The sequence below is a fragment of the Manihot esculenta genome, chromosome 9, assembly GCF_001659605.2.
Source record: "Manihot esculenta cultivar AM560-2 chromosome 9, M.esculenta_v8, whole genome shotgun sequence".
Lineage (NCBI taxonomy): Eukaryota > Viridiplantae > Streptophyta > Magnoliopsida > Malpighiales > Euphorbiaceae > Manihot > Manihot esculenta.
The window spans coordinates 2,094,242-2,117,221 of record NC_035169.2 but is presented as its reverse complement, the minus strand read 5'-3'; the positions used below and the strand labels follow the sequence as shown (position 1 = coordinate 2,117,221).

Here is a 22,980-nt window from a genome sequence, read left to right as displayed (position 1 = left end):
GACAAACACGGAAGAAAAACGGTATAAAAGTCTTCCTTTCGAAGCTTCACACTCTAGTCCTCTCTCTCTGTGTGGCTTTGGTTTCCTTCGAAACCAGCCGAAACCCAGAACAAACCAACACCTCAAGCGGACAAATACTTTGCGTACACGTAAACCAAACCTCACAATCCAAGAAACAGGAGAAGAAAACTTTTAATCCGTTGTAATCCGATCCCCGGCACAATATCGCCATTCATGTCGCCGGCGGCGGTGGATCTTCGGTCTTCGGTTACCTCCAATCCGTCCTCTTTTCAAAACCCTAGTTTTGATTCCTCTTTTCTGAACAGTTGCGTAGATGATCATCAACAAAGCATAAAGTCCCCAATTTTTGTTACTGCTAATGAATCCCGTGATCATGGGGGCCTCGCTCGTAGGAATGGTTTGCGAACAGGGTCCGTGGCGTCTGGCCGAACCCGCCCGAGGATGGTGAAGGTGAGGAAGCAGTTGCATGGGAAGTCGCGAGAGGCATCGGGTGAGTACGGGTTGGGTTTTAACCCTTTTCATTCTATTGGTGAGAGTTCGAGTCGTAGTAATAACGATTGTACCAGTAGTTCCAATGAGGTTTTAGAGAAATGTAAGTCTAACGGGGTTGATTTTTCAAATGTGAGTTTTGTTTTTGGTGCTAGTAGTAGTTCTACATCGAATTTCAGTCCCACCATGAACTTGGATTCTGGGGAGAGAGTATTTAATGCTAATGGAGAAGAAATGAGTTCTAACGTACAGCATGCGAAATCTGAGAATATGGGTTTTGTCTTTAAGGATAAGCAGTGGGACTTCAATGAGAACGAGGGAAACTCAGTTTTAAAAGCAGCTAATGGGAAGGCTGACAGTGAATCTTGTGTGTTTGGAAGTAAGCAGAAGCAATTAAGTGAAAATGAGGGAAAACCAATTTCAAACGGTGATATGGGGAAGCTTCATAATGTTGGTTTTGTGTTTGGTGCAAGTGAGAATAATGTGGAGTTGGAAAAGGAAGAATCAAGAGGGTGCAATTTGGGTTCAGGTTCCTATGAGGTAGGGAAGGTGAGTTCAGGGACTGAAGTTGAGGGTGGGAGGGATAGTTCTGCAAGTTTTAATTTTGGTGCTCAGAGGAGCAATTTAGGGCAAAATTTGAGTTTCGATAAAGGAGAGTCTAGTGGAAGCGCAACAAATCCAGATCCTAACAATGCTGGGTTCATATTTGGTGCTACTGATAGTAATTCCAATAGAAAGATGGGGATTTCTGGTACCGGTTTTGTTTTTAGTGCCAGTTGGTTTAGTTCAAGTGACAAGAACGAATTTGGTGGAAGTCTTCAGGATTTGGTCTCTGATCATGTAGGCAAGAAGAAAGTGGGTGAAACAGCTGATGAGGTTGAAGGTACTGAAGTTAAAATTGCTATTAACAGAACTGGTATTTTGAAGGAGGATTGTGATAAGGTTCCATACGTATTTGGTAGCAGCAGTAAGAAAAGCTCCAATTCCAGTGAATGCATGGCTACTAAGTGCAGTGATGACGTGAAGTCAAGCAGTGGAAATTTTGAAAGCTGTAATGGCCTTGCACAGGCTCAATGTGGTACTTCAGATTCTAGAATTGATGGTAAGAGTAAGCGTGCATCATTTGAAAGTAGTAGTAGCGTAGCAAATGTTTCTATGACAAACCCTGTATTTACTAATATCTCTGATGAGATGAAAAAATTGAATATTGATAGTTTTAAAAATGTTGATGGAGTGGACAGTAAGAAGTTTATGTGCAGAAGCAACAAAATGACTTCGGCCTCTTCTAATGGAATTTCAGTCACTACTCCTGATGAATGGAATTCAGAAGGTCTGACTAATACAGCAGAGTGCACGGATGGTTATCCATTTGAATCAACTGCTAGTAAGGACTGTTTTAATGTAGCTAGTGCTTCCTGTGGAATTTCCAGTTCTGAAACAACTAGATCTCAGATAGGACTAGCAAAGAGTTCTGCTGAAAGCCAGTCACCTTGTAGTTCTCATGGTCAAGTGATCGACAATACACAGTTAAATGGAGCTGCTGCATTGTCTTCATTCTCATCGAATGGTCTTGACGCCCAAGGCAATGCTGAGGCTTCTGAAAAACCTTCTGGGGCTGTTGGAAAGGAAAATGATGAAAGTAGTTATACAAGCACTGCAGATAGATTAGGAGTGTTGTTTACAGAATTCATTACGCCACAATGGGATCCTTCTAGTTTAAAAGAAAGTCTATTTCCTGAATTAAATAGAAAACTTGAATTCAGCGTGAAGGCTAGATCAAAAAAGGACAAAAAGTTGAAGACACTGAGGGGAAAATTGAGGCAGCAATGTCAAAATAAGCAACAACAAGAGCAATATCAAATGGAAAATAGTGCCCAAGAGGCTATAAACTCCCAAGAATGTTACTCACCGATGGATTTTTCTCCTTATGAGGAGATTACGGCTGCTGAGAAATTTTCAAGAGAAAATTCCAGGACATCAAATGATCCCATCCTCCATGACAATAATAGCATGTCTTCTGTCTTGTATTCGACAGTGTCTAACAGTCCCAAAGATAGAGAAGGATTATATTTTGAAAAAGGTGGTGAGCAAAATCTGGAGAGTTCTGCATATAATTCAGAAAGATGTTTTATTGGTGATTCTCCTGCAAAAGCGTTTGTTTTTGAAACGGGAAGCTCTAATTGCTACAGTGAGCCAGTCTGCACTAGCAGTGGTGCTGGTGTTGCTTCCATTAAAGCCTTATCTGGCATAAACACTGAAAGCAACCATCAAATACAATTTGGTTTTGCTTCAGGTTTGGAAGATATAGATGGGAGCAAATTTTCCTTTTCTGCTGCAGACTCTGCACCAAATAGTTCGTCTGCAGCCAAACGGCTACACAGAAAGAAAAACAGGAGAAAAATTCCTTGTGAAACATTTGTAATTGCTGCGAATTCAAACAATAAGGTAGGTTCTTCTTCTGTCCTTTTTCTCTCCATGTTGGCTCCTCTTCAACTATTTTCACTTTTCGTCACTGTGCAGGATCAAGAAGGGGATTTATCTGCTTCCCAGAGAAAATTGAAGAATAATTCTGAAGGAAATGAACAGTTGAAACCACGTTCTATGTCATCAGCTATTGCTGCAATTCAGGAAGCTTGTGAAACATGGCGACTAAGGTGCTTTTTCAACATGAAAGCTGATGGTGTTTGAATTGTTTGTTTCTGTTTGGTCTCCTGCGTTTTATTGATGTATTGAGATACTTTACATTAATAATCAGGCATTGTGAAGGCATCACTTCTTACTACAAGCTGTTGCTTTGATTTGTGTCAGGGGAAATCATGCTTATAGAAGTGGAGATTTGACCAAAGCTGAAGATTTCTATACACGTGGAATAGATTCTGTCCCTTCTAGTGAGAAATCAGGATGCTGTCTCAAGCCTCTTATTATTTGCTACAGCAACCGGGCAGCAACTCGAATGTCTCTTGGAAACTTGAGGGAAGCTTTGAGGGATTGTAAAGCAGCTGCTACCCTAGATCCTGGTTTTCTCAAAGTTCAAGTGAGAGCTGCCAAGTAAGGCCTTTGTTTGAGCTATTTTATCTTATGACTAACACTAGCTCCAGATGTGGCAAAAAAGTTGTGTGTTTTCTTATTTGGTGGATTATTTTAATACCTTTTGACTAGCAAACTAAAGATTTTCTTCTTGTTAAGCAGCTTAAACAAACAAAAATTTGCTTAATTATGTGTCTTTTATTTGTTGGCTTATGTTAAAACCTTTGACAAGTAAACTAAAGATTACTTTTGTTAAGCAGTTAAATGAATCAGAACTTGCTAATTCATTAAGCTTATGCTACTTTTTCTACTTTGCAATTTCTATCCTTTCTTCCCTTATTTAAAAGGGGATTTTGATAAATTTTCTCAGATTTTTATTTGTGTATTCTGGGTTGGGAGAGGGCAGTCAGTAGTATTTTTAGGTGCAAAAGTCAAGGTTGATGTGCTTTCAGAATTAGACTTCTTGGCAAGACATGTTCACCTTGGTGCACTGCACCAAAGATTTACAAAGCGTCTCCTGAAGTGTACACGAAGTAACATGCCTAATGTTTAAAAATTTTGTGTATTAATCCTAATTGTTTCCTCTTACTACTGTATTAGCTGAACAATCTAAAAATTAGTATGAAGAATAAATAAAATAAAATAAAAGAGAAGCCTTGAAGCATAGAAGCAGTAAATGCAATTGTTAAAGACCATCTTCTTAAAATTTCTCACATAATTGTTATATATTGTATGCAGAACAAAATAATGTAAAATGATATGGTTCATTTGTAAATAATTTCTTATTTCTCTGTTTAATTGCTTCGCAAATTATATAGGTATTGGGAAATTTAAATAATCTATGTGTGTGATTTGGACCTACAATTTGTGTGCCATAGCACAAAACTCCCTTCTTTGAACTAATAGCTGAAATACTATAATGGATTTTCTGTAGCTTTCTAACCTCTATGTATCTTATGTAATGGATGCATTGTACTTGAGAAGTTTTGACCTGACTTTGGTCAGATATGCACTTCTGCTTGTGCTCAGACAATCTTAGGTTTGTTCACTTCTAGAAAACTGGAGCAGTTTATTGGAAAAGTTTTCTAAGAAAACTATAAAATGAAGTTTCGTGTTTACAAATGCCTGTTTTTCAAATTGAGAATTGAAAAACTAGTTTCTAGTTTTCCAAAATTAAGATAAGATTTGAGAAAACAACTTAAGTTTTCCTTTATAATAATTGTTCCGTTTTCTAAATGTTTTCCAAATGGAAAACAATTGGTTTATATATAAAAAACATGTTTATAACATTTTAAAAACTGCAGTTACATAATTATTTAGAAATATTTATTTATAATATAAAATTAATCATATATTATAAATAAAAATGAATAATACAAGTTAAAAAATTTTAAGATTAAAACAATAGTTTTTGAATATATCTTTAAATAATTTATTTTTTAATTATGAAAGTTATAAATAAATTTTTTATTTTTTGAATTATAAATTGATTTTTTATTCTTGCAGGTGAATGCCCAAGTTTTCCCTAATTCTATATAGAAAATAAAAACTAGAGTTTTCTTAGAAAATGTACCATGGAAAACAGAAACAGTTTTCTGTTTTCCATGAGTAAACACACCCTTAATGTTCTTCTTTATGAATGAGCAAATCAAGTTGAAGCAAAATAGGAATGACTTTTAAGGTGATATAGGAAATTTGTTTTACTTTTATAATGATATGAGAATCTTTAGGATAAATATCTTTTAGGATGGCTTTAGGAGATGAGTATTGTCCTTTAAATGTAGATGTGCGATGACTCCTATATTGACATTCAGACGGCCTTTTCTCTAGTAATTTCATTTTTTTTACTTGGCAATAACTCCATGAGATGGATGGATACTCATACTACCTAAAGGAAAACAATTAAAAAGTAGGGAGAATTAATATTAGGTCCCTCTTGGGTTTTTAGGAAATTCACTAGCTGGCCCTATTTCAAAATTGCAGAATTTAATGCACCCTGTATTTTAATCTTAGTTAGAGGGACTAAATGGTGTGAATTTTTAAAATTATAGGACTAAATAATATGTATAATTAACATTATAGGGCCTAGGAATATACATATTTAAGGCGGCTAACGAGTTGTTTGATAGGAGGACTGAATATAGTGGCGAAGCCAGGATTTTAATCTAAGGGGTGCAAGCTTTAAACCTCTCTTCGTCCCATAAATATAAAGTTTTTTGTCCATTTTAATTTGTAAATCAGTTATGTTTAAAAATTATAGTTTATTTATTAATTTACTAGTATACTTGTATTTAACATGCATTGAAAAAATAAAAATTCATTTATTTTAAGAATAATTTAGTAATATGAATTATTTATTTTTAATGTAGTAATATAAACAGAGAATATATTATGAAAGACCAAACAGTAATTATTACTTTTAACCATTTTAACTATTTTTTTAATCAATCTAAAAATAGAAGTAGACATATTTTTGTGGGAAAAAAAGTATTTTTTATAAAAAAAAAACTTGTAGCATAACAAGTAATAAAACTATAAGTCAATATAAAATTTTTTAAATATCTTTTAATGTTACTGAAATTTAAAAATATATATTCCCTATGAATTTCTATGCCTTAATAACTCAACATAATAATTTAATTTTTGATCTTATTAATGACATTGTTTTTAATATTTGCGACAAACAATTTTTGACAAACCATTCATATTCAATTTTATTACATAATTAATTATTCACCATTTTCATGGTGGAAAATATTTTTTCAATGGGTACAGGTGTGGTAGATAAGATATATGAGCTTATAAATTAAGAGACATAAAATATGTTTATTTGCCCTTTTCTTTTTTTTTTTTTTTGACCTTTTTTAGGAAAATAGATAACCAGTGAATTTTCTAAAAATCCAGGACTTAATAGTAATTCTCCCTAAAAATTATCATTAAACTTAATAGAAGGGTTGGAATTGTTGACAACATTTGAATCTGGAATATGTAGGTTATGTATGCCTATGTTTTCTCTATATTAAATGATGCAGTATATTTTTTACATGTGATTTTATTTGTCCTAGTTGCTATCTTGCACTGGGGGAAATTGAAAAGGCACAGGTCTACTTTGCTAATTGCTTGGAGTCAGGGGCTGGTGTGTGTTTGGACCGGAAAATCACAATAGAAGCTGCTGATGGCCTACAAAAAGCTCGGGTATGAATTTGTTTCCTGCTATGTTGGTGGATGTACATTCCTTGTTTGTTTTAACTGATGCATGGTTGTCCAAGTACACAGTTCTATTAGTAGTGGATGATGGTTGGTTTGTTGCTTTGTATTAATGCATTCCTGTATATCAAAATTCACACACGTTGTAGACCTATTTGTTTCTCAAAATTAACGAGTCCTTATGCAAACTTATCAAGCATTAAAACCATGATGTGCTTTTTTAGAGATATGAAAACTATTATTGTACCTCACTTAAAGTTTGAATCTGGGCACTCTCATCATATAATTTTAGCACTAGTATATCTGTGTTTGTCCATGCTCTGAGCTCAAGATGTTTTACATGGAGAGTGTGTGTATGAATTAAGATTATTGGAACCATGTAAAAGCTTGAGCTTTTAGGTTGAGTGGTTTCTTGATATACTCTAAAAAATGATTTGTTATTTGTTTTAGCTTGTACAGTTGTTATGTCATGCTTCTCTTGCAGATGGAATCACATTAGGTTTTCACAAATCTTGCTATTCCTCTTGCCTTTTCTTTCTTCCATTTGCATGTGAGAGTAACAACTGAAAAGTTCTGTAACTTATTACTGGTTGCATTTCTTTGCTTGCAGAAAGTAGCGGAGTGTATGAATCGTTCTGCTAAACTTTTTGAACAACAGACATCTGATGCAGCACTTAGTGCTTTAGATGTAATTGCAGAAGCCTTGTCAATTAGCCCATATTCAGAACAATTGCTGGAAATGAAAGCAGAATCTATGTTTATGGTCTGTGCTGTTTTAATACGGGAAATTTTCCCTTTCTTTTTTCTTCTTTTCTTCTTTTGTTCTCTCTTTAAATTAGCAAATCAATTTGAAGACTTAGACTTGATAAACCGGTGTGTTTCATTTGTTTGCTTCTAAGTGTAGGTCTCAGCATAGATGTTTTTTTTTGGGGTCTATCTTGCAGTTACAGAAGTATGAAGAAGTGATTCAGCTGTGTGAGCAGACTCTTTGTGCTGCTGAAAAGAATTTCATTTCGTCAGGTACCGATGACCAGTTTGTAGATAAAGGTGATTCTCAAACCAATAGTCACTCATTTGTGAGGCTGTGGAGGTGGCACTTAATATCAAAATCCTACTTCTATTTGGGAAGGCTTGAAGCTGCTCTTGATTTACTCGAGAAATTGGAGCAAATGGGATCTATAAGTGACAAGTAAATACCTAATTTTGTTGATGTAAAGTGAATTCCCATACATTTCCAGTGAAACTTTGTTTGGGTTCATTTCTTAAAATAGGTTTAGGTTATTGACAGTTTTTTGAATTATTGTAGGTATGCAAGCAAGATACTAGAACCATCACTTTCATTAGCGGTCACTATACGTACTCTCTTTCATCACAAGGTACTGCTTTCAAGTTCAGTTTCTTCCTTAGGTTAGGGCTGTGAAAAATGATTTTTATGATGCATTGCAAGTTCTTGCCTTGGTCATGCATGTTAATACATTAATCAGGAACTGAATAAGTTTGATGGATCAGGCGGTGGTTTCTGTTTTATGTTCATAAATTTTCAGCTATCCAAATTTGCACTCTAACTTGTATATTAAAATCTGAAGGTTTGAGTTTGAAAGTTTTTTCTTCAGCTGACTGGGTGTGCCTTTGATGTCTAACAGTTTAAAACATGCTAAAAAACAGATTAGAGGTTTTACCTGGCTAGTCTTGTAAGTTCAGTAGTGTAAACTATTAGGATTGCAACCAAAATGTTGTAGGAAGATGCATAATGGCAGCCGCTTTGTGGAAAAACACTGTCTCAAGAGTTTCTTTTCTAGACCCTGTTTGGGTGATGCATTACTTGATAAATCTTCTTAACTTCTATTTTTTTTTTATATGAACATTTTGGAGGTTGCATATAGATTATTTGTTTTAACTTTGCTTTGGTAATGGGTTGTTAATGGCTGAGCTTCCCTTCATAGCAATACTGAATGGTTTGTTCAATTGGATTTATTTTCTAGGAATAATGTCATAGTAAGTGATGTACTTTGGATTTTATATTATCATCTACTGTATTTCAAATCCTTATTCTTTTTTTCAGGGGAAAAAAACACTTATTCAAGTACAATATAATCAGAAACTTCAATTGTTATGCATATGGAGAGGATGATATAGCTTGTTGAACATAAAGATCAATGTAATTGGAGCAAAGAGATTTTGCAGAGTAAAAAAAAAAGTTAATATTGGCAATTGAAACTACTGAGCAATGTTTAATTAGAGTCAAAAAGTTTTCTGGCCAAACTAGAACAATTTTTTTACTGCCATTTTTATGTAATGAACCTTAAGAGGATAATAAGATGCTATAATTTTATAATTTCGAAATTTTTTTTTTCTTGAGTTTGTAGACGACAACATCAACAGTGTCTTGAAGCCAAATGGTTTGCATTGGCTATATGGATTATTTTTTGCTATTCTACTAGACACTACACTTGTGTCAATGTTTAAAACTTGAAATCCTTCGATATTATTTCTCTCCACGTCAACTTAGTGCTCCTCCTTCACCTTCTCTAGGCGTTTGATGCTTTGTGTTGGAGATGACTAAACCATCTTAATTGACCCCCTTTTATTTTATCTTTAATATGTTCTACTTGTATTTTCTGACGGATGTGGTTATTTTAATCCTATCTATTACTGTGTTATCAATTATCTAGCATAACATTTGCATTTCAGCATGGTCATGTGGGTATATTGTATCTTTGATGCACAATATTTACTCTCATACAAACGAATCTGGATTCATTTTGATTATTAGTGAACATCATTTGATATTCTTATGAGGGAAAGTACAAATACTCAATCCTAATGTTAGCATATATAATGATTATTGTTTTGGCGTTTGATTCTGTTCTTGGTTTCCTTCGTCAGTTCTCTTTTTTGGAGTAATATATTGTACCTTGGTGAATGCATCATGAAATATTGATAATCTACTTGTTGAATATGTTGATTTTACTTTGAAATTCTTCTCACTTGCAGAATGCTGGGAATGAAGCATTTCGATCAGGAAGGTACTCAGAAGCATTAGAGCATTATGCTGCTGCTATATCCAGCAATGTTGAATCACGTCCTTTTGCAGCTATCTGCTTTTGTAACAGTGCTGCTGCACACCAAGCCTTGGGCCAAATTGCTGATGCCATTGCTGATTGCAGTCTAGCCATAGCCCTTGATGGAAATTACTCAAAGGTTTAAATTCAAAATACATGATTTGTTCTGTGCTAATGTATATGGATTTCAATGAGGAAGAACTAAATGTTTCTTTAGAACGGAAAACAATTTTTTATTAGTAATGTAAATGGATTGCAATACTTTGCCAAAAACAGAAAACAATAATCTTAATTTACTGCAAGGAACATGAGCTGTAGACATCAGTTCATTAAATATCTGGTACATAAACTCAGTTTAAACTCAGTTTACCCTATAATTTCATCAAATTACTAAATTTATGCCTTGGCTGAGATTTTGATTTAGCTGTTGATATTCTTACAAAATAGTATTACTAACTGCTAAGCATGAAGTTTAACCTAATTACAAAATGGTCAGATCCTTGGAGGATGATCCGTTTATTACTTTTTGCCCCCATCCCCTACCCTCTTCTTTCAAAAGTAACAACCATTTGATGCTTGCTTGATTTTTACACCACTGATTTATTGAGCTTCTGGTAAGTATGTAATTTAAAGTAATAATTAGAAAAGAAGAGCTTCATGCTGAGGAAGTATTGTTTGATTATGATCAAATAAGCAAGTGTGGTGTTTCTGCTCAATCCTTTGGATCAGTGGTGATTGGTTCAGAATTAGCCCTTTCTCTGTATCCCTTTCTTTTTGTTTTTAATTTTTCAAAGCTTACCTATCAAGTGTAATGTGCAGAATCAGACATTTGTCTCTTTTTCTTTCTTCTTCTTCTTCTTCAAATGAGGTCACCTTAATGTTCCATCCTCATAAAAGAGTCTTGCCTCTCATCTATGTGGACCTATGCTATTCTATATCCCCTCTTGGGAAGGATTAATTTCTTCAATCCTATCAAGTTTTTTCCTTAATGACATCTACTATCCGGCCTTAGAATTTGGGGTGTGAACTGTACAAGTGTTTTCTACTTTCTACAGTTTGCTTCAGCATTTTTTTTCTGCCATTTATTATTTCTTTTTGGTCATGAACAAGTTTTGAAATTTTTTATATATTTTTTTTTGTGCCTGATTGCTAATTCCTTGCTCAGGCAGTTTCCAGGAGAGCTTCCTTGCATGAGACTATCAGAGATTATGGACAAGCAGCCAGTGATCTTGAAAGACTCATAATTTTACTTGAAAATCCTTCTGATGGAAAAGCTAGACAGACTGGCACACCTGGTAGGTCCACCAGCAGCACAAAAGAATTAAGGCAAGCTAAACGGCGTTTTTCCTTGATGGAGGAAGAAGCTAAGAAAGGAATACCATTGGATTTATACCTTATTTTGTAAGTAATTCACTCTATGGAGCTTTTGACACCTGATATTTTCAATGGACATACCTTTTTTATTTAAGCCTTACCTGCTAGAGGTCCCATCAACTTTATTCTTAGCTTTGCAACCTAATTTTCTTAGTGGATCAGTGGTATCAGTCCATTTATGGGGCTCTTGTTATAATGCTTCCTACTAAATTTAAATCATTAATTCCTTCATGTGTTCTAAACAAAATCCTTTTTCAGCATGATGAATAATCAATATTTTCTGGATTTAATAGAATCCTTATTAATATTACCTATTTGTTTTCAACTTGCCTTTAATGATGATTGACTCAGCATGCGGATCTTCCCACTTACAAATTGCCTTATTTTTTCATCTTCTTGTGAATTTATTAATTTTTCTTTATTTTGTATACAAATAAAAATGTATGAAACAAGCAACATTTTTACTAGGTGAACAATCTTAAATGAGGGGGCTTCTACTTGAAAATAAATGTTACTTTTTTTTTTTCTCTTTTCTATTTATTATGTAATTGTTTGTGTTTTTACTTTCCTGGGTCTAGAATTTGACGATATTTGTGCTTTGTATTATATACATTTTGTTGTTTAGGTGAGATGATGAATATCAGAAGAAAAGTGTGACATTGTTCAGACTAGTACCTTTATTTATTGTTCCTACTTGTTTTGAGCCTGATTGTTAACTATATCTAATTATATCGACAGGGGAGTAAAACAAACTGATACAGCAGCCGAAATAAAAAAGGCATACCGTAAAGCAGCTCTTAGACATCATCCAGACAAGGTTTTAGCTCTATATAGCTGCAGACTTGTATACATCATAACTATTATACTTGTATCTTATCTTATAATTATGTTTTTGTTTTGTAGGCTGGTCAGTTCTTGGCACGAAGTGAAATTGGAGATGAGGGGCGACTTTGGAAGGATATTGTGCAGGAGGTGCACAAGGATGCTGATAGGTTATTTAAAATGATAGGAGAAGCATATGCTGTGCTCTCAGACCCTGCTAAGGTATGTTATCCAAGTGATTTGTACTTGCACTATTTTGCTCTATATCTTGAGCAGTAGTTTTCTTTAATGTGCTATTAACCATGTTTTCTCATCTCCCCTTCTAAGTTTTGAATTTTGCGCACACGTCTTCAGTCCACCACAATTACTGTTGGAATGGTCTGTTCTTTGGTATATGGGTATGCCTAAATCTTCAGGCCTCTATGCTTGTTCAAAATATGCAGTTGAGACTGAGTTTTATTTTGTTCAATTGGCACTAAAATAATTTAAAATAATGCTGACTGGGATAAAAATTTTTTATTCTTAATTTTTTAATCACTGTAAAAAATAATAAAAGGAAGATTTACAATTTAGTCCTTGTGTATTATCATTATTTACTAGTCAGTTCCTGCATTTTTAAAAGACTCACTAAAATGTCCCTGGGTTTTGCCTCAGTTAACAATTTAGTCCAGTCATCCTTTTTTTTTTTTCTATTTCTATTGTTAAAAGAACATAAAAGGACCAGAAAACCCTTATTAATTTATTCTATCTTCTTCCTCAAGTTCACAAACCTCTCCCGATCACACAACTTTTTTCTTAACAGCAGCAACAGCACTGATAGAGTGAGAAGCAATAAACTTAAAAATAAGAGGGAAAAACAGAGTCTGTTGATTCAAATTCAAGCTTGTATTTACACAGCAAAAGCAAGTATAATTTCAGGAGTAAATTCTCCGGTATAGCTCAAGCTATGCTAGTACACTTGCCAGATAACAGAACAATTCTCTCATACCCTACTACAATAGCAAATGTCAAATTTATGCATGAGAATGAAAGATGCGGCTGCCATGATTCTGTAATGGTTGCAAAACGTGAATTCCTTTAACTGCATAACTTCCTCTTTTGTCATTTTCTCCAGATTCTTCTATTCCATTTGGTAGCCCCCTTTCTCTCTTCACCTTCTTTATGTAATAGACCCTTAGGGGTTTTGGGTCCTGGCCTCCTGGTCTGATGGCTTAGCTGGTCTGTTTCTATCATTGCTTCTCTTTGGAAAACAGCCTTGTCCACAAGGCTAAAAAATAAGGAAATTGGTTAACAAAGTCGATATAATCCAACCATGCAGCCTCTTCCTCCAATTTTCCCTTCCATTGAACCAATGTTTTGCAGTGCTGGAACTGAATGTTTGGTGGTCCTTTCGTTTGTAAGATGGCCTTGGGTTCTATCTTATCTTCTTCAACTTCTAATCCATTTGGCAATTCATTTGCTATTGGATGTTGTCCTACCACTTTCTTTAGCGGAGAAACATGGAACACTAGGTGAATTTGTGCATTTTCATGCAGCTTCAGTGATATGCGACCTATCCAACCCGTTGAACAATTATGAAGGGACCAAAATATCAAGCTGCTAGTTTTGGGTGTATGGGCTGATCGGGAGAATGCTGGCGATGCAGACCGATTTTGGGAAACACAGAATTGCCTGCACTATATTCCACTTCCTGCCGCTGTTTATTAGCAGCTCTTGTCATTTGTTGTTGAGCCCTTACTAAATTGTAAGATAACTGTCTAAGTAATTCATCATGAGCGAGCAGTTTTTGAGCAACTGATTCAACCTTAGTTTAGCCTGGTAAGAATTGCTGCAAGGTTGGAGGTCTCCCATATAGACATACCAGCGGCTGTATGGTAGCTGGAATTGTAACAAACTTCCACCCAACACAACCATTTATGCCATTGTTTGGGTTATTTAGATGCAAAACATCTCAAATAAGTCTCAACCCCTTGCTTTACAACTCTTGTCCATCTATTTTAGGCTGATATGCTATGCTCATCTTCAATTGTGTCCCTTGACGGCAAAATAATTCAGTCCAGAATGACTCATAAAAATTGGGTCCCGATCACTTACAGTGGTGCATGGTGACCCATGTAATATGACTTCCCTGATGAACAATTCAGCTATTGATTTTGCCGAGTAAAGATGCCGCTAGCTAAAACAATGAGCATATTTTGTGAAAGAATCAACAACCACCAAGATGGCATCTGTTCCACTAAATCATGGCAATCTAGTAATAAAATCAAGAGATATATCCTCCCAAACTCTAGTTGGAATTGGTAGAGGCCGAATCAAACCCGCCGGGGAGGCTGCCTTGTATTTATGTTTTTGGCATTTCAAGCATTCTGCTACACATTTTTGAACTATTTTCATCAAACCCGACTGATAAAAATTGGAGGTGGGATACTTATAAGTCTGGAAAGCCCCTGAGTGGCCCCTTGGTGGAGAAGAGTGAAATTCAGCCAATATCTTTGGAATGTAAGAAGAGGTTGCAGGAAGGACTAACCTTTTTTTATAAAATAAACAATTTTGGATCAAGGAATAATTGCCATAGGAGTTTGGTTGATCCATTAGATTCTTGATGATTTGTTGGAGATGCTCATATGTTTTCATCTCCTATTCAATAGCACTCTAGTCCATCCATTGAGAATAACCGAAAGCATGTAGCTCTATATTTCCTCTTATGAGAAAGGGCATTCACATTTGATTTACCAATCTTGTACAATATTTTAAAGTTATCACCCATCAGCTTGTCACCCCATGCTTGTGCTGGTGTATGCATCTATTGTTCCAGCAGGCAGCGGAGGCTGCTTTGATCAGTATGCATGATGGACTTCCTGGCCAATAGGTATAGTCTCCCGTCACTCATGTCGAATAGCAAGGACCAAGGCGATCATCTCTTCCTCATAAGTAGATTTGCTTATATTTTTGCTGGATAAAGCTTTGTTGAAAAATGCTATGGGACAACATTCTTGCATCACAATGCCTGCAATCCGGTCCAAAAGCATTACATTCCAGCGCAAAGGGTTTTGAGAAGTTTGGAGTTGCCAACGTAGGTGAGGAAACCAAAGTCTGTTTCAAATGGCAAAAGCCTGCTGAGCCTCTGCGGTCCATTGAAGAGAGGCATGATTCTCCTTTTGCAACAACTGATTCAATGGATTGTCTATGGCATCATGCCCTTTAATAAAGTGCTTGTAGTAGCATGTGAGCCCAAGAAATCCTCTTATTGATCTCAAACTTTTTGGAATAGGGCAATTCACAACAATGGAAACTTTATTAGGATCTGTTGCTACCCCACCATGAGAAATAACATGGCGTAAATATTCAACCATTGTTTTTTTCGAATGTGTTCTTCTGATTCACTCTAAATTGTTCAATCATATGAAGCTGAAGATTAGTCTACAAGTGAGGCAAATGATCAGTCATAGGCTTACTAAAAAATAAGATATCATAAAAAAATACCAAAACAAAATTCCCCATATATGGTCAAAAGAGATTATTCAAGGTACCCTGGAATGTAGTTTTGGGGCATTGGTGTGCCCAAATAGCATGACATGACTACAAATTCATACTGGCTGGAGTGAGTGCAGAAGGAGGTCTTGGGAATCTTTGATTTTGACTCAAATTTGATGATAACCTGATTTTAAATCCAATTTGGAGACTTATATTGTCCCTATGTAATTTGTTCAACATTTTAGAGATAATAAGAATCAGGAATCTGCGAGGGATTGTCACCTTATTCGATGCCCTATAATCAACAAACAACATCTAGCTACCATCTATTTTTTTTTTTTTTTTTTTGGTTTTCACACTAGTAAGATAGGACATGAGAAAGTATTGGAACTTGGACATGTGATTCCGACTGCAAGCATCTCGACCACTATTTCTCTGTTTCATGGTGTCCATACTAATAGGCTTAACATGTATAGCTATTGTTCCAAGAACCAATAGAATCACATGGTATGTAGGTTTGAATGGAGGCAGGGTTATAATATCTCCAAATAAGTCAAAATGTCCATAGAATAAATGGATACATTGTAAATAAATTCTATAAATATATCATATAGTCCTACAAGGACTATTAAAAACACTCTTTCGTCAAAATTGTCATTATTTTACCTTTTTCTATGAACTAGTATAGAGATATATTTTGGTATCAATAACAAACTAATGACAATAGCAAACTAGTTAGCATACTTATCATTGCAATTCTTTTTCTTTTCTTTGAAAAAGTTTGACTTAACTAGATTATAAAGAAAATATATTTGATTTTAAACTCTTATGTCCAAAATAAGCTACCAGTAAAATGACTTGGAATGTGTGGGGTTAAATATGTGGTGCATTGGCAATACTCCCTCGTACATTTTCTACACAAGTCTTGTAACTTGAGGAACTTAGCTTTAAGCCTTGAATGTTGCTTGTAGAACAACTTCTTATCTTCCTTCAACTTTGATTCATCTTTTGTTAGCCTTGAGTGGCTTTTCTGTAACTCCCTTATGGCATTGCCTTTTTTTCTTAATTTTTTTTCTCTCTTATCTATATCACTCTATAACTCTCTTATGGCAATTATATATGTTCTGTGTTTTTTCTTTTAAATGTCAAAATCAAAATTACGAAATAGAGAGGTTAAAGACACAACATGGAATAACTTTTTCTTAATACCTGACTTGATCATTATTGTCAACATTAAGGCATGTAAGTTCACCATAGTGTTTGTCGTGAGATGATTATACGTAGATCCATAAAGCTCAAGTAGTTTAAACTACTAGTCCTATAAGCCAACAATTATATGATAAAACTATCCAAAATCTTGATATATTGTTGAGCATGAGTAGGAATACTATTTAAAAAATTTCATTTTCTAAACCAACTTTATTGAAAACATTAATGGAAGCAATATTCTTGTGATTTGCTGTTTTATTCTCTTTATTAGGTGAATCAAAAGACACTGCAAAATAATTCAGTAACAACTTATATTTGAGACCTATTAGCTTGAACTTAGTTTTTACTGTGAATATTTTGTTTCAAAGTATTATAAAGTTCCTAATATTAACTCTTCTATAAAGTTCACTTCAGTTTTGGTGATTAAACAAACTTTTAACATGAAATTTAGCATATTTGAGACAATTCTAGTCTATGAATCTGCACTCAAAAAATGGACATTCAATCAAATTTGACTAATATTTTGTCATTTTTAGATGGAGGAGATTTAGATTCATCACCCACTTTTATTTTTTTCCGTAACCTTTTCTTTCTTATATTCAGTAAGATTCTCATCTGAAGAGTTAGGGCTAGAAACTAATTGAGACTATGAAGAGTTTGTGTCATTAAAGAGCTCTATAGACCATCTTCCATGATTTCATCTCCTTTTTCTACTCATAAAACATGTAACCTTGTTTTTGTCGACGATTTCATCTCCTTATACTCACAAAATTTGTAACCTTTTCACTCAATGACACCATCGCCTTCTTCCCACTTTCCTTTCTCGTTTGCGTGTATGTCTCTCATTGAAGCTGTTCTTCTCTTTCAACTCTTCATTCTTCACTCAAAATCAATATTTTCATTTGCTTTGCTCTTTCTAACCATCTCTCTCTCTCTCTCTTAGTGCTAGTTTGGCAATGGGTGCTTGATTAATCAAACCCTAGTTTGTTGTTTGGGGCTTTCTCTCACTTACATGGCTAGAGCAAAAACCCTATCCAAGAAATAAAAATGGCTCAAGACTCGCCTGTAACAAGTGGCTCTGACTCTTGTAAAGCTCTTCAGAGGCGCAATAAGTTTTTAAATCTTAGCTCTTCAAAGGAGAGTCTTACTGAATATCAGAAGATTTTGGAGCTCAAGTGAAATCATCTCACTGAATATACATGGAAGATCAGAATGATGATGTTGATGATAGAAATGGTGATGATGTTGGTCGTCCAACTTTGAGGATTTGGAGCAATATGATAATTCGAGGGAATCTGAAGAGAGGGAACGAGCTGAAATTGAGTTGAAGAAAAAAAAAGCCCACAGAAAATGTGTTGATGTCTGCTACTTTGTCAGGTTGAACATTCACTTGCTGCATCCATTGCAGATGAGCATTTAGCTGCTCTGCTTTCTCTCAACTTCAAACCATGGCAGCAGTACTAAAGGGAGAAATCAAAGTGACTGCAAACTGGCCTCTTCATGCCAAAATTCCTCGTCCCTCATCTGATTCTGAGTCTAATGAAAATGTTCCTGCTCCTGTCCAATCCTCAGAGGTTCCTGTACAACCCTCTTCACCTGCTGCACCTGTCGAGTAGCAGAAACGCAAGAAATTGAACAAATAGTTTTTTTTTTTTTTAAATTTTGTCTGTATTACTTTGCTAATTATTTCAGGTTTCTATTACTGTGATTGCATCTTGCTGGACACCTTGCTCCTGTTGCTACTCTCTCTCTCTCTCTCTCTCTATATATATATATATATACATATACACACATGGTTGTCCAAACCAGACCGGTTTAACAGGAAACCGAACTCTGGTCCGGTTTGGTTCAAGTATAAAACCCTCTATTTAACAGAACCGGTATAAACCAGTATGAACCGGCCTAATATTTAGCAAACCAAAACCTGAACGGTTTGGGGTTTTCGAAATCAAACTGTTCTGCAATAATGGTAAAATAAATGGCTTTCATTGGTACCGGGATTCAATCTTGGCACCTCATGATGTATGAGTTGGCATTTGCTGTCTAAACTACCTCAATCTATTGTCATTTTAGAACACCATATATATATATTTCGATAGATCGATAGATAGATAGAAAATTGTCTTTTTTTTTTTAAATTATTAATTATTTATTTTATCAATTAAATTAAACTATACATTATTTTATTTTATTATCTTTTTTTAATAAGGGAATGGGGGACTAGTTTGTTGAATCTAAGATCTTCCAAAGTTCAACTAAATGCCCTTACCAGTTAAACTTGTGAGTGTTTATTTTATTATCTATTGCAGAGTAGAAAAAATATATAAATTTTTGTGTTATATTCATTTATATAATCTCAAAAATTGAAATCTTTTACTCTACTTTATTTTAAATTTCAATATAGTAATATTTTATTTATAATATGAAAAAATTTATTTTCATTACTATATAATTGAATAAAAATTCTAAATGAAATTATTTTTTTGTTATTATAAAATTTTAATTTAAATAGTTCCCATTACATATAGTTGAACATTATTATTTTCATTGAGAAAAGATTATTATTATTTAAAATTTGGAATTATTTTCTAGAAATGTTTGAAAAAATATTTTAATAATTATTTATAAAAATAAAAGTGTTAATTATAATAAAATATTATTATTAATTTTATAGTATTTATTTAATAATATATTGGTTAGACTCTGGATCGATCATGGTTGAACCTCAAACTCGTGATCCTCTGGCCTTACCAGTTTACAGGCTGGATTTAAAAACATGTCCTCTAGCCTTACCAGTTCATTGAAACTCATAACCCTTTGCTCTTACCAGTTCATTGATCGGACTGGATTTAAAGACATACCTGCGTGTGTTCTCCTATTTCCTTTTTGCTGCTGAGAAAAAGGGGAAAAAGTTATTATATTTTGTTTTGACATTTTGATAGCTTGGTATTTTGCAGTTTGATTGATGTTTGACAGTTTTCTTTGGTATTTGATTGATACGCAAGATGCTTCTATGTTTATTCATATTCTTTGCCCATGTATGATCTGTTGTGCCTATGTGTTTTGTGGATTTGACTTTGTTGCTATGGACTATTGAATTTAGGGAGAGTTGTAGAAATTATATTTTGTGAAGCCTATGTAAATAAATTTGTGCATGTTTTGTATACGTGTGCATGCATTCAGGGGGAGTTGATCTTCATTATACATACATTCATATATACTTGTACTCGCACACACTTTTGATTTATTTTTGGAGATTCAATTGAATTTTGTCATCATAAAAAGGTGTAGAATATTGACCCCGTAGCTCAAATGAGCATTGATTTTGAATAGTAGTTAGATTCTAGTTGATTTTTTTATCATCAAAATTAATTTTCATTTTGAGCTATAGACAAGAAGGGAAGGGATGAAAAATAACTAAAAGGGATACAAGTGAAACCAAAGGCAAAGGAAGGTAGTTGGATGCTAGAGACCCTAAATAGTCTTATTGGGTTCTGTCAGTGTGAAAAAAGTTATAGAAAATTTTTGGTTTCTCTATTCTCTCTCTCTCTCTTCCTCTTCCTTTCTCCCTTTTCTTCCATTTGCCAATGCTCCTTTCTTCTATAAAAGAGAGTGGCAATGGGAGCGAGATTGGTTTTGGCTCGAGAAACCAGATGATGTTGAGGCCTGAGGAGTATATGAGTAAACCAAGTGACTTGAGAGCGAGGGTTGTGTAGGTGAAGGTGTGAGGTGCAATTGATGAGGAGTCGATGCTAGGTGCAGGCATGAGGACCAAGGCTGTGAGAAGAGATGAGAGACCGAAGCCATAGAACAGAGATTGAGACTTGAGACTGAGAGTCAAACCAAGAACCTTGAGAGAGGAGTAGAGGGTTAGGGGTTAGGGAGACAGTGAGGTCAGGAATATGCTGTGATCATGAGAACAAGAAAAGAGAGAGGGAATTTAGGGTTGAAAGAGGATCATGGCTTTGTTTGGTTCTGGAATGGGCAACCTCTAAATTGGCAGTTTTCTAAAAGTCTAAAGGACAGCAACATAATATGCACTTAAATTTGGACTAGTTCTGTTGTGTGTTTTTTTCTTTTTTAACAGAAGCGAACACTAATTCAACTGGAAAATTGTAACCAAAAGGTGGAACTATAACAGTTTGGTCCTGTTCAATTGGGATTCAAACTTGAGACCTAATAGTCCTGAGGACAACTTCAGTACTACTGAGCTAAAGTTCATTGGGTTGGTTTATTCTTTTGGTTATAACCACATACTGTTAATCCCTAGTTTGATTTCTGACGATTGTACCACAAAAATAATCTTTGAAATTATAATGACTTTATTCAACTCTTCCCAACTATCAGAATTGCCTATGAATGTCTAGGTCCCAATTATCTGCATCAGTTATATGGGGAACTTGATGGTGGGTAAATTCTTAGGGCTCTTTCTCCATAATAGCTGGCTTTTACCCTCTCTTTGGGTGGAGGGAAAAAAGAAGGGGTGGGTGGGTGTTTGAGAGAAAATGGCATGTGGGGCCCACTTTGTTAGGACAAGAATGTGACGCGTGTCCATTTTCCTCCCTCTCACAAACATTGCATTAGGAGCAAGTTTTTCTGAAGCAATTTTCAGTTGGTATCAAAACTTGCTCCATGCCTGCAGCTCTATCCTGAAATAATTGTTCATAGTGCTGAATAAAAACTTCTTGTAGACACATGGGAGGGCAATATGGTATCTGGGCTAGTATTGATGGAGAAGGCCAACTTAGAAAATCAGTTGTGAGAGCGTGGTGGATTTTTTTGGTTCAATATCCCATATCAGTTGCATGGGCAATTTGATGTGGGTATACAAGAACTTGGACTTGATTATCCTGAGGAACTTATTGGAATCTCTTATATATCCTTACCTTCTTTTTAATCACAAAATTGCATTTCATGTACGAGGTTCAACTCAAAATTACATCTAGTGACAACAGTTCTTTGAATGAGATTTTGTTATCATCTGCAACCTCTAGTTCAGTTCTGAACTGTCAGAGAAGGCAATTCTGTTGTTCTGTGTTTGTCCCTTTTATCGTTAACTCTTTGGGCTTTTTTCTGTTGGTATTTTCACCTTTTTAAATTTGGAATGCTAATTGATTTTTATTTACTGTTTTTCTTTAACACAGCGGGCAAATTATGATCTAGAGGAGGAAATTAGAAAAGCATCAAAGGAAAACAAAGGAAGCCACCCTCCCAGAAGAACTTCAGATGGTTACAGCTATTCATATGGGAGGAGTGGTAACCGTCAGCGAAATTGGCAGGACAACTGGAATACATATGGCCATTCACGTTCTCGATGGTAAGAAGCTCATGGCAGTCCTGGGATTTTGTGCAAATAAACATTATTTGGCATTCAAGTCGCCTTATTTGGATCGATTTGGTCGGATCAACTTTTAGTGGCACAAGTTTTGCAGTGGGTCTAAGTAATTAGTACTGGTAGCAGTCGCCTTGGTCTGTTAACCAACTTTAGCTCCGGAATGGATCAAATAGAAGGGACTGCCATATCTCCAAGAATCATTACTCCTATACATATCTAAAGCATTTTGGGTCTTATACGATATGCAAAGTTGACAACTATATGACTTGCAAAGTTAATGAGGAGATTGTTTGTAAAGTTAGGAGTTGGATGTGGAAGGAGAATGGCCTGTTATCCACTGGACTCAAATTCTTGCATTTCGACATCGTCAGGAACACAGAATATAAAAGAAAATGATTGGAAAGTCCATACATTTGTTATTGATACAATTCGAATGTTTAATTGTCATTAACTGGTAGACTTGCAGCAGCCTGGTTGCTGTGGCACGAAGTGAGAGCATATGATAAAGGAAATAAAGAGTACATACTTTTTTTTTTTTAAATTGAGCCTGTGTTATAATTCATATACTATGATATAAAATTGGTTAACCATGAACAGTACAATCACATTTGTTTTTTAATATTGTTGGTTTACATATTTTCCCCTTTTTCTTCCATCCAGCTCTCTTTTTTGGGTTTTTCTTTTCAGTCTTTTTAGAACATTAAGGTGGCGAAGAACCAAGAACAATGCTGTACTGAACCAGTTCTTATCCCATATGGCTTTAGAAGCTATGCTATGAGCTGCTGAGTTACAGGATCTATAAACATAAATATTGCTGAATTTCTAGAGGAATTGATCCCTCATTTATGGCTTGAATGACTCCCAAAGCATCTCCTGCCACAATTAAATCATCCAAGCCTCTGTTTATTGCAAATATCACTACGTCCCTGCATGCCATTGCCATGCATTCCAAAACTAGCC

General features: G+C 34.9%; 1 protein-coding gene across 3 annotated transcripts; it reads left to right on the top strand.

Moving 5' to 3' along the window:
• LOC110621866 lies at positions 1-22,557 on the top strand. Of its 3 annotated transcripts, none has more exons than XM_021766141.2 (12): positions 2-2,955; positions 3,031-3,164; positions 3,319-3,558; positions 6,603-6,732; positions 7,355-7,507; positions 7,689-7,933; positions 8,051-8,120; positions 9,739-9,945; positions 10,972-11,207; positions 11,919-11,997; positions 12,084-12,224; positions 13,538-18,816. In XM_021766141.2, the coding sequence occupies exons 1-12, from the start codon at positions 235-237 to the stop codon at positions 13,544-13,546; spliced, it is 4,365 nt and encodes a 1,454-aa protein (XP_021621833.1). In that variant the 5' UTR covers positions 2-234; the 3' UTR covers positions 13,547-18,816. The 3 variants fall into 3 exon arrangements, with proteins under 3 accessions (XP_021621834.1, XP_021621833.1, XP_021621832.1); XM_021766140.2 differs by lacking the exon at positions 13,538-18,816 and adding an exon at positions 21,830-22,557 and having other exon boundaries at positions 3-2,955; XM_021766142.2 differs by lacking the exons at positions 11,919-11,997; positions 12,084-12,224; positions 13,538-18,816 and having other exon boundaries at positions 1-2,955; positions 10,976-11,192.
• The last annotated feature ends 423 nt before the right edge of the window (positions 22,558-22,980 follow it).

Bases quoted from the DNA above. Each gene is read 5' to 3' on its own strand.
- LOC110621866 (XM_021766140.2), top strand. From the start codon at position 235: ATGTCGCCGGCGGCGGTGGATCTTCGGTCTTCGGTTACCTCCAATCCG. The intron at 8,121-9,738 runs GTACTGCTTTCA...TCTCACTTGCAG, and splicing joins GTACTCTCTTTCATCACAAG to AATGCTGGGAATGAAGCATT. The intron at 9,946-10,971 runs GTTTAAATTCAA...TTCCTTGCTCAG, and splicing joins TTGATGGAAATTACTCAAAG to GCAGTTTCCAGGAGAGCTTC.